The sequence below is a fragment of the Buceros rhinoceros genome, unplaced genomic scaffold (genome assembly GCF_000710305.1).
Source record: "Buceros rhinoceros silvestris isolate BGI_N320 unplaced genomic scaffold, ASM71030v1 scaffold22198, whole genome shotgun sequence".
Classification (NCBI taxonomy): domain Eukaryota; kingdom Metazoa; phylum Chordata; class Aves; order Bucerotiformes; family Bucerotidae; genus Buceros; species Buceros rhinoceros.
The window spans coordinates 21547-32020 of record NW_010427744.1 but is presented as its reverse complement, the minus strand read 5'-3'; the positions used below and the strand labels follow the sequence as shown (position 1 = coordinate 32020).

Genomic DNA, 10474 nt, shown 5'->3' with positions numbered 1-10474 from the left:
AAATCTCTTTACAGCATCTAATTTGGTTACTTATATGTGATTAAACGTGTTCACAATGAATTAATCTAAGCATTGCAGCAGTGAGAAGAGGATTTAAATGACTAGCTGTGAACTAAACACAAGCCCTCTAAACGATCGGGTAATGCCGCCCTGCTGCTGCTGATGTTACCGGTCATCAGACCTGACAGTTTTTTTTGAAAACTGAAACCAACTTCCACAGCAGCTGTACTGTCTCTTCCTCCAGCTGAGCCGAAAGTCTCTCTTGGAGCACAGTAGTCACTGTCTGTGTGTACACATACATGTAATGAAATGTGTGTACGTTTATGTAAAATAAAAATAACTCTTATTAAAGATGGGTAGTACACTTCCTCAGACTTCTAGGTCTGCATGGTTGTGAATTTAAGAAATCTGATGTACTGCGAATGTTTGGCTGCATGTGGGGGTTATTGGAACGTGCTTCTGTAGCGCTTATATAGCAATTTCATGTGGTTGCTTACACGTACTAACCAGTCGGATTGTTCAATCAGGACATCAAGCCGATGAGGGACCAGATTGTCCGGGTGAAGAGATACGAGAAAGTTCCTCTCATCCTAGTGGGGAATAAAGTGGATCTGGAGTCGGAGAGAGAGGTCTTGTCTGCAGAAGGCAGAGCCCTGGCTCAGGAGTGGGGCTGTCCCTTCATGGAGACGTCAGCCAAGAGCAAAACAATGGTGGATGAACTGTTTGCTGAGATCGTCAGGCAAATGAACTATGCCTCCCTGCCTGAGAAACAAGATCAGTGTTGTACAACTTGCATCGTCCAGTGAGAGAAATTAAGAAAAACCTCAATCATGGCCATACAGAGCAGGTTGGTGAACAGTCATGACTAACTGAGGTGCATAAGCATGCTGCTTGTGTGAGCAGATCCAGCGTGGCAGGGAGTGTGGAATGAAGTAGTCTAACCTGGAGGCTGCCTTCCATCAAGGAGGTGGAAGCTTGTGCGTTCGGTTGCACTTGATTGCTTGAGTCAGATGGGCTCCTGGCGTTATTTCAGTAGAGTTTGTCAGGGAACGTTGCATCTACTTGAAGCAGTTTTACAATGAGACAAATCAGATGATCTCATCTGCAGCTACGTTGACTGTCAGTGCTGCGTTTGATATCACCTTATCCTCCATACTGTTTTGTGACATTGCAGTGGGTTATCGGTTGTAGCTGGTATCTGAATTATTTACAAGTAACGGGAATTGCTTTGGAGTTCAATCATTTTTATTTTTTTCTGCAAGGATAGCTGCTTTTGGCCCTGCCGGCGCGTGCTGGTCTTTTTCAGTACCTTTTCCATCTGACTGTGTAAATGGATCCGTTCATCCCCTGCATGCAGCCACGCTGTCATTCCTGTACAAGGTGGTTCTGGGCAACCCCTGCTCTTGTTTTATGTCATAGCCCCTGCAGGGCTGGTTTCGCCATCGGCTGGAATCCGTGTTACGTACAAGGACTCCTCTCCATCACTGGTGTGCTCTGCCTGCAGCCAGCTGGTCCATCAGACCTTCAGTTGTCTGTTGGACCACTCTTGGAAAACAGCTCGGTGGCATCGCTGAGAGCATGTGCAGGGATGAGGGAGGACCTGTAACTCAGGGGGAAGAACTGCCCCTTCTTGACAGCGGCGCTGACTGGGGCTTAGGCTCTGCCTGCCATGCTAGGAACTCTCGAGTGAAAGGACCTTCTTGTGTCTCAGGGGCAAGAGGGAAAACAGGTTATTATTACTGGAAGCTTTGGACGATGCGTCTCTTTTTAATCTTGAGTGCAAGGTTAGAGGGTGAAGTCTCAAAGCTCGTCTTTGGGATTGTTACCAAGTGCTTTGTGGGTGTAAAATTTTAGATACTCACGGCCCTAGCACTGGCATATTGGAGATCATATGTGATGGTTTTATCGCCAGTCCAGTCACATAAGGAGAGGCTGCTGTCACCATGTAAGAGGTGCGTCTGAGTTCAAGATTCGCTTGCTGAAAGGTGAGCGAACTGCTTGTATCGGAGCAAAGGACAAAAAAAGTCTTTCCTCGTACGCTAATCTGGAATACCTGCAGAGCGTTACAGGAAGGAGTAAGTCCAAGGAAGGGCTGCTTTTTTAACTAAGCGCTTGCAGGCTTACTGTCTTGAGTCGCTTATAGTAATGCAAAGTTTCGTTTAATTCTAAGGCAGCTTCTCAAATAAGAATGTCTGGACTGAAAGTATCATGCCAAAGGTGTTGACAAGGCCCTGAGTTACTAGCTGCATCTTTGTGCAGCTCGCTGTCTTCAACTCTGACAAAATCAGGCTTGTTATCTCTGAAATTTATACTTCCAGCATTGGTTGCTCCTAAGGGAGGCTTCTTTGTAACCTGGCCAGTTCTGGATTTAGTGTTAAAAATCAAGTTTCATCGTAAAAATAAAATTGAGGTGAGGAGCAGGACCATGCATTGTTCCTTTGAATCCTAACTTAAGCCTAGATTTGATGAGCTTCTTAAGCAAAGCCTGCTCTTGCTTTGGAAGAAATGTGTACTTTTGTGTCTTTGTGATCTCTTGGGATAGAGGATCCTAAGCTTCCTTCCTCTCCTTCATTCTGCCTAGCTCATAATGTCACATCAAGCAAAATACTTCCTTTCTTCTAGGAGGTGCTGCCTCTGCCCAGTGTAATCTCATCACCTGTGCCAAACAAGTAAGTCCTTCCTTCCTAAGGAGCTTCCTACTGAGTCCAGATCTCACCATGTCTGAAACTTCTGTTACTCGACTCGGCTTTTCAGAGGCTTCATGCTCTCTCTATCTTTCATTTCAGCTTCACACTTTTGGGACATTTGCTTCTTCCTGGCTCCCACTCTAGCCTTGTTCTTTGAATAGGTGTAGGATCTCATTCACTTTGATAAGCCTTCGCTGCCTGCTGGTTTCTGGCTGATGTGCTCTGTCTAGTGCAGGAGAGCTGCTGATGGTGTCTTGTTTTAGCTGTGATAAGCAGCTCTGTAATTCTTCGGCTTATCTGTGATCCAGGAAACAATTGCTGCTTCTCAAACATCTGCTTTAGCAATGACCTCTCCTAGGCAAAGTGAAACTGAGGAAGTGGAACCAGCTGCCTGAAAACCTCTGTGTAGGAAGTGGGCCTGAACTGCAGCTCTGTCTTAGCAGAGCCTTCTTCATCTGACTCCTGTTGTCTGTCTGTGTCCAGGAGTCATCTTAGTTCTGGGTCAGGTCAGAATGCAGTACGTAGAAACAGTTTGTGTCTCTACGGTTCTGGTGGGGCAGCCAATGAGGGGGGTTGGGGGGGGTGTTATATGCTGGACATGGTTTTATCTAAGGCTGTGTCAGTTTTAACTAGCAGGTACCACTTACCTCTTTTTGGTACCGATACCTCAGCCTATCTGTCAACTATGTCATTGTGTAGGTTCTTTGATGGTATTTTTGAGTAGCACCTGCTTAAATTACTGTTCCAGTCACCTGCCTTGGGTGAAATGGAGGATGGAACATAACTACATAATCAAGATAACTCACAGTTCCTTTTAAAAATGTGTGGTATCTTGCATCCTGTTTCCTCCCCTTCCCTTTCCTGCTTCTGCATCTTCTTATTATTGCATTCGGAGATGTGAGATCTCCAGTAGCTGCAGTCTGTTCCTTGCACTAGTATTTCTCTTGAACGTTCCATGTTCTTTGAAATATGACACCTGTTACAGTGCTGCTGTGTTAAAGGTTTTCTGTGGAGGGGCTGATTGGATTGGGAACATCTTAATACTGGGCTGGAAGACTGATGCTGATTCATGATTCGTGTTCCTTCTGTTCATGAGTAATTGGTATTAGCAAGCGCTGAAGGAGGAGTGCTTTTCTCTGGGGGTAAAAACTGGAAGTATACTCTCTTCTGGGCTGCGTGGCTGTGCAGCACAGACAAACTTAGCCTACTAGGTTGTCTGACATCCCCTTCTCTCCTGCCTGCTCTCAGAGTGCTGGAGAAATTTCATGGGCAAGTGAAAGCACATAACGTACCGTGTGGTGCTAAGGCTAGTAACTAAGGACAAGTCAAATGGAAAGATGACAAATCTGGCTGCAGGTCCCTAACCCGCAAATAGGGGGATGCTGAGGGAGCGTATGGAAGAAAATACCATCTCTCTTCTTACTGCCCCCAGCAATTCCGGATGCTGGATTTGGGTGAAGTTTTGGGATGGATCTAACCTCTGGTAGGATGAGGAGCTGCACTCTATATGGTTTGCCTCCCCTGTGCTCGAAGCAAACATAGAACACCTATTAAGCAGGCCTGATCCATCCCCATTAGAAGCTAAATGTTTGTTTGCAGTTTTGACAGTATAGGAGCTCTCCCCATCTAAAACTAGCAACAGTGTGGGGGGGGAGGTGGGGGTGGTGTGTGTGGAGCAGAACAACACGTGCTCGCTAGACTGGGTGAGAATTACTGTTAGCTGGAAAACAAGCCCAAGCCAAACCTGGCTGTTTGCTCCTGTCAGCGCAGGGGTAGTGCTCCTCAGTGCTGGGAGTGACCAGTTATCAGGCAAGAAGGGCAACCCCGACTGCCAGAGCACTTTGCCGTGACAAACTATTGATTGAGAGCAAATCAACAGCTGAAATGAAATGGTGCAGTAGGAAATGTAAGGTCCTGGCACCTACAAAGACATGACTTCAAGAACAGAGGAGACTCATCAGAATTGCTAAAAAAGCCAAACATCAAGCTCCGATGAAGCGGGTGCACGTGCCTATGAAGGACAGGTTTCTGCAGGCTTTGAGCTTCAACTGAGGCTTTTAGAATATCACTGTACATAAATCTTGCAGAGTGCAAGAAGCTCTCAAAGACAAAGATGTATTGGACACATTGGCAACATCTGTGTGATTGGCTGAGAACAGTGGCACACGGTTCTGTCCCTGTTGAGTCTGTCTGATCAACACTAAGGGGTTTTTTTAGTAATTTAGAGTGTCTGAATGCTGAGAACTTGGATGTCAAAACTGAATAGTTGGCTCATCTACCTGTTCCCAGAAGTTGTGCAAAATGCTGTTGCTTCAATGGGTGATGCAGTGTCTCCTCGCCACCAAGGCAAACCCGAGTGAACCTGTCTCTGTGCAGGAGAACTTAAATTTCCTTGTGGTTTCAGGTATTTGGGAGCAATTTAGTGTCCCACAGAGGCAGCTGTTACCAAGCTCCTCGCGATACATGGTTCCCTGCGTGCCTCTGGTATTACCAGAACGGGAGAAGGAGGATGCAGTGTGAACAGTGCTTCGGAGCTCGGTGTGGAAATGTAGCTGTTGCACGCTGTGGGAGAAGCTGAGTTCACTTTGCGTGTGTGTTGAATATGGCTTTCATTAGTTATTTTGTTTAAATTGCAGATAAAACTCAGAGGAAACTTGCACAGATGCTGCTTTGGAGAACTTTCAGCCCAGGTTGCAGAGCTGAGCCTTGGTAAACCTGTCTCTATTACAGCACATTGCCATACGTCTAAGTGCATAAGGTTGGTGGCCTCCAGGATCCACACACCTTGATCAGAATGCTTAGCATGTTTACCATACGTTTAAAAATCTGTTCTTTATCTACCAGTCCTTTTATAGCTTTCTAAGTTCATATAATGGCTAATATGCAAGAGTTCATTTTTAATATTTTAATTGATTTCTTTAATCAATTTCTGAACTTGTATTTATTAAATACTTAAACTCAGTATTACCTACTCAATGCCTTTTAAAAGAGTTTTAATGGAGAATAAATTGAGCCTTAAACAAATGGTTACTTCTGTATATTACCTCGCATCAGTGCTTATTTCTCTTTGCAAAGTTTTCTCCTTCAATGTAGTTGGTCATTCTTTGAGACTTTTTGTTTACGTGTGACGGTGTCATGAAAAGATACTGAAGGCACCTCTGTTGTGTGGATGTAGTGTCCCTTTTCTTGGCAGATGCAGCTGTGATACTGTGTTTGAAACTGGTCTGATTTGACAACAGGGATTACTTGGAATGGGGCGTAAAGTCTCCAGCTGATGTTTCGTTTCTTGCAATCATGGGTTTCTTGAACTCATTTAATCAACAGTGACAATTGTAGCATTGAATAATGGCAGCACACTTTTCCTTCTCCTGAGTTTCTAAACTTGCTTGTTTACAAATAGCTTCTTTATGCCTTTGAAAAGGGATAATGTATCCTCCAGACTGGGCTGTATGCCTGTCAGTCAGCTCAGCTTTGCCTGGCACACTAAAGAGACATCTAGTAGACCTCTGCACATGTAAATCTAATGCAAATAAGATCACTTTACATTTTATAGTTCCTAATATTTGTCTTTCTGAATAATATTTTAAAGCAATATTTGTTAAAGTTTTTTCTTGCACTGTCACAAATTGCTTTTTAGTTGTTTGTTTTTTTTTCCCAGTGAACAAGTTTAATGTTAGAGACAAGTTGGTGTAACAAGGGGAAAAGCACCAGATTTCAGTGAGACTAAACTGCAAGTGTGCTTTAAACAGCCATTGCCTTCCTTATTGTTTACCTGATCAACATTTTCTCTGAATACTTGAAAATTTTAACAATAACACAGGTATAAAGAGCAGAATGAAAATGTACAAAGAACAGATAAAATCTTTGTGTTCGGTTTTATTAACATGTTGCATACATGAGAGCTTTTTCTAGCAGTGGTTTAAAACATGTACTTTTTTTTTGCAGAAATTTAATAACTGCAGCTCACCTACTGCACCAAAGTTCTAGGTTTTTAGGAGCCCAGCTTTAGTCATTTGAACATGCTTCTAGAAATGTACATTCTTTCCCTGTAATAGCTAAATAACTTTGAGAAAAGCTCCGGTAAAAGCAGTGACGGATGTATGAGGTTAAGCAGTTTAAAACTCACGAATTGTATTGTGGATGATGGCATTTGAAACAATAAAAGATCACCGGTACAGTATCTCTACATTAATGTCTTTTATTGGTAATCATGCAGGCTGACTTTACACTGTTAGCAGGAATAGAGTCTGAGTCTACGGTCAGTGTTGAATTTGAATCCTGAGAAGAAGAGGGCACCAGGTTTTCTGCTTGGGTATCGAAACACCTGATTTTTTTCCCTGTGGGGTTACTTGAATTTTTTTTTTTTTTTTCCCGTTTGTACCAACTTTATAAACAGGCTGAGGCTAATACTTAGGTTTGCACTTTGATATCAGAATTAAACCAAACCTTGCATTCAAACTAGGTTGGTTTTGGTTTTTTTTAAAATGGTGGTTGTTGATCTTTTTTGTAGGTTGTAAGGAAGTAATAAAAAATAAAAGCAATTCATAAAGATCTTAGTTTTCCTTTGTCTAAGGGGAAACGAGCTGGTTACTGTTAATCAGCAGTTCATTCCTATGGGTTGCTATCAAACCAGTGTTCGTTTTCATTGACCTCAGCAAAAAAAGAAAAAAAAAAAAGAAAAAAGATTAAAAAAATCTTAAAAAAACCCTTGAACTAGCTTAGAGTGACAGGAGTGGCAGGATGAGAGATGGTTTCTTCAGCACACTTCGGGGGGAAAAAGGGACCAAAAGTTATTTTAGGCTTCCTCAATAGATTGCATGTGAAGTTGCTTATTAGAGTAAGAGGCTAATAATAAATGCAATATGTATTGTCTTTACTATGGCATCTGTTTAGGAGTTGTTCAAATCACTGCAGTAGGGCTCTGCAAATACAAATGTAACCTGACATCATGTATCTGATGTACTGTATCTTTATCAGCGATAGGCGAAATCTGGAATAACAAGTGCAAAAACAGAACAGTGACCTATAATGCTTTGTAAAAAGTTTTTTCCAGTAGAATTCATTCTTGTCATTTTGTAAGACAACCCTACAGTCCACCTGTTTGTAACTTTTTTAATAAAATAGATACCTGTATTACCAAGCTGGGTGACTCGTCTGCTTTCAATTGCTGCTTCTAGCGGGGGCTGAACTGACAAGCTGCCTTTGGTTTTTTTTTTTTTTCTAAACAGAGCAACCACGTCTGAATTGTCATGAACGATTCCTTCCGGCTGGGGGAAGCGGAGTGTGCAGCTGGGCTCAGGCTGGGTGTAGAGCTCCCTGTCTTGGGTGCTCCCAGTAGAGAGGAGGGGGAGCGGGGGCCGTGTGTTATCCTCCTGGGCGAGGCAGGGACCCCTCGGGAGCTGAGGAGCCCGCTCAGAGCAGCGGTGGTGCTGCTCCTCGCAGGCTGGAGTGACAAAGCTTTGTTCAAGTATCTTCTCCAAGTCTTTAAATACATTTTTCATGCAGCCCGTTGTGTGTGTGTGAAGGTGGCAGTGGCTGTGGGTTCTGGCATCTTACAGTGTCTCTGCAGCTGCCCTCCACCATGGTAATCCGGAACGATGGTCTTGCCACCACCTGAGCCCAGTGAGCCCTCCTGGAGCTGTGCCGCACAGAAGGCACAAGGTTTTTCTAGAAAACCTTCCAGCTGGGAGTGCCCAAAGCGATTTCCTAACAATTATCTTAAAACACTCAGTAAAAGCCTTGAGTTCAAGTGAACGATTGTTGCCTGGGCCGTGTAGCAGAAAGTGCATCTTCCTGAGAACCTGCAGTCCTGGTGCTGACATCGCCGTGTGTGAATGTAAGGTGCGATTTCGCCTTCAGAAAAACTTGCTGCCTTAGTACCCAGTGATGTGTCAACAGGCAAAACCCCCCCAGCAGCCTTACAGCCCTCCTGCAGCTCGGGCAGCGTTACCCTCAGCTTGGCGGTAGGTCGCTGTGCTCATGCTTCCTTCCCTGAGATCGAGGACTAGTTTGCATCCCGGAAAGAAAATGACAGAGAAGATGTGCAGACAGCCCTTCTTGAGCGATCACGGTCGCCGTGTGTGTTCCCTTAACCTCGCTGAGCGGCTGGTGGAGAAGCGTGCCCTGTTCTGCCTCGTGTCAGCGAGCTGGCTGGCACGTGAGGGCCAGACTGCGTCGAGATGTAGCGAGTGGTTTGGTCACTGTCTGATTTCTCATACAGTTTGAAAGAAGTCGTGATCGAGTGATAATATTCCCAATTCCTGATGGCACTCGGTGTAACTATGGAAGCAGCTTCCCGTTCCCCCTCGGAGGCTGTGAAGTGAATGCTAGTACACCCAGTAAGTCAGTCCCTGTGATTTTACACCGCAGGTTTGCTTCAGAGTGACAGTACAACCTAGTCTGGGTTGGGGGTTTTAAGGAAGGATGTAAGATTTATGTTTAAGGCTGTTATCTTTCGAAAGTCTTGGCGCTGAGCGGGAACTCGGCTGCTGCTGAGCCACAGTTCAGTAGTGTCCTTCATGAAATAGGCGTGAGAGCGTCATGTTGCTTTAAAGCCGGACTACCTGTTTTCGGGGACTCTCTAGATAAGGGCTTCACAGGCAGCTGCTTCTTTGCTTTAACAGTTCCTGCAAGGGAGGGCACAGACCCTGCAGAAAGCTGCCCCGTGTCCCACCTGCCCTGTGCAGTCAGAGGACAGATACGTCCTCTCGGCGTGTTGGGAGAGCAGGCCAGAGGACTCTTCCCCACCCCGCTCCCGGGCAGCAGGGGTGACACGTAAACGAATCGCTAACGAGGGCAGAGCCGGGCTTGCAGCCTGGCTGGCTGCGTGTGGGTGCGAAGCAACTGCGTGAACCCTGCCGTGGGGACAGCCCGAGGAGGAAGTGCATGAGATACCCTGCGTGGGTGGAGGGTGAACCGCCGGCCACACCTTGTGTCGAGCAGTAGTGCGCTGTTATCTGCACTAATAGGCTTGGCTGTAATTACAGCTTGAAGCTCGGTGCAAGTGTCTAGTCTTAATTACAGTGAGATAGGGGTTCTAAAACAATACATGTCGACCTGTCTGAGTTATCTCTGCTGGAAAGTCAGCAGTCCTGGTAGCTTGGTTTGCTGGGGGGAGCTTGGTTTGGTGAGTCACTGCTGGCTTGCTCGGCGGCTGGAGGAAGTGCACGTCGAGCTACCGTGGCTGCCAGCAAGCTCTGTCCAGAGATTAGGTGGCCTCGTGCTCTGCACTCTGACAGTGAAATAATGTGGCTTTCGGGTGTTTTTAAGCAGCCACTTTTATCCCTCTGGTCGATACAGCTGTGAGGAGCAGAGAAGATGGGCTTTCAGTGGTCCATCGGCAACAGCAGCCAACTCAGGCCGTGTCCTACCTGTAGCAGTTGGTCGCTCTGCTGAGGGCAGCGTTGAGCTCACCGTAAGGTGACACAGCGATGGCAAAGCTCGGTGACAAGTGCAGGGGGTGAAACTTGCTGCACTGTGTCTTTCGTGGTCCCACCGGCAACAGCAGCCAACTCAGGCCGTGTCCTACCTGTAGCAGTTGGTCGCTCTGCTGAGGGCAGCGTTGAGCTCACCGTAAGGTGACACAGCGATGGCAAAGCTCGGTGACAAGTGCAGGGGGTGAAACTTGCTGCACACCACGGAAACAGTGTGTTTAGGATGGAATCATCTTACTCGCCTCTGGTGCTGTCTTTCAAAGCCGAGGTTCTCTCCAGGTCCCTCCAAAACGTCTGGAGCAATAATTGCAGTGATTGATGGGGGAGAGTTTCTCGCGTTGCAGGAACCTGCTG

General features: G+C 45.8%; 1 protein-coding gene across 1 annotated transcript; it reads left to right on the top strand.

Annotated features, from left to right (window-relative positions):
• Positions 1-527: 527 nt before the first annotated feature.
• Positions 528-7066, top strand: RAP2C (RAP2C, member of RAS oncogene family; the record flags this gene model as incomplete). Its single annotated transcript, XM_010142040.1, has 2 exons — positions 528-847; positions 5324-7066. A coding segment is annotated over one exon (279 nt), but the record flags the coding sequence as incomplete, so codon positions are not given.
• Between the last annotated feature and the right edge of the window lie 3408 nt (positions 7067-10474).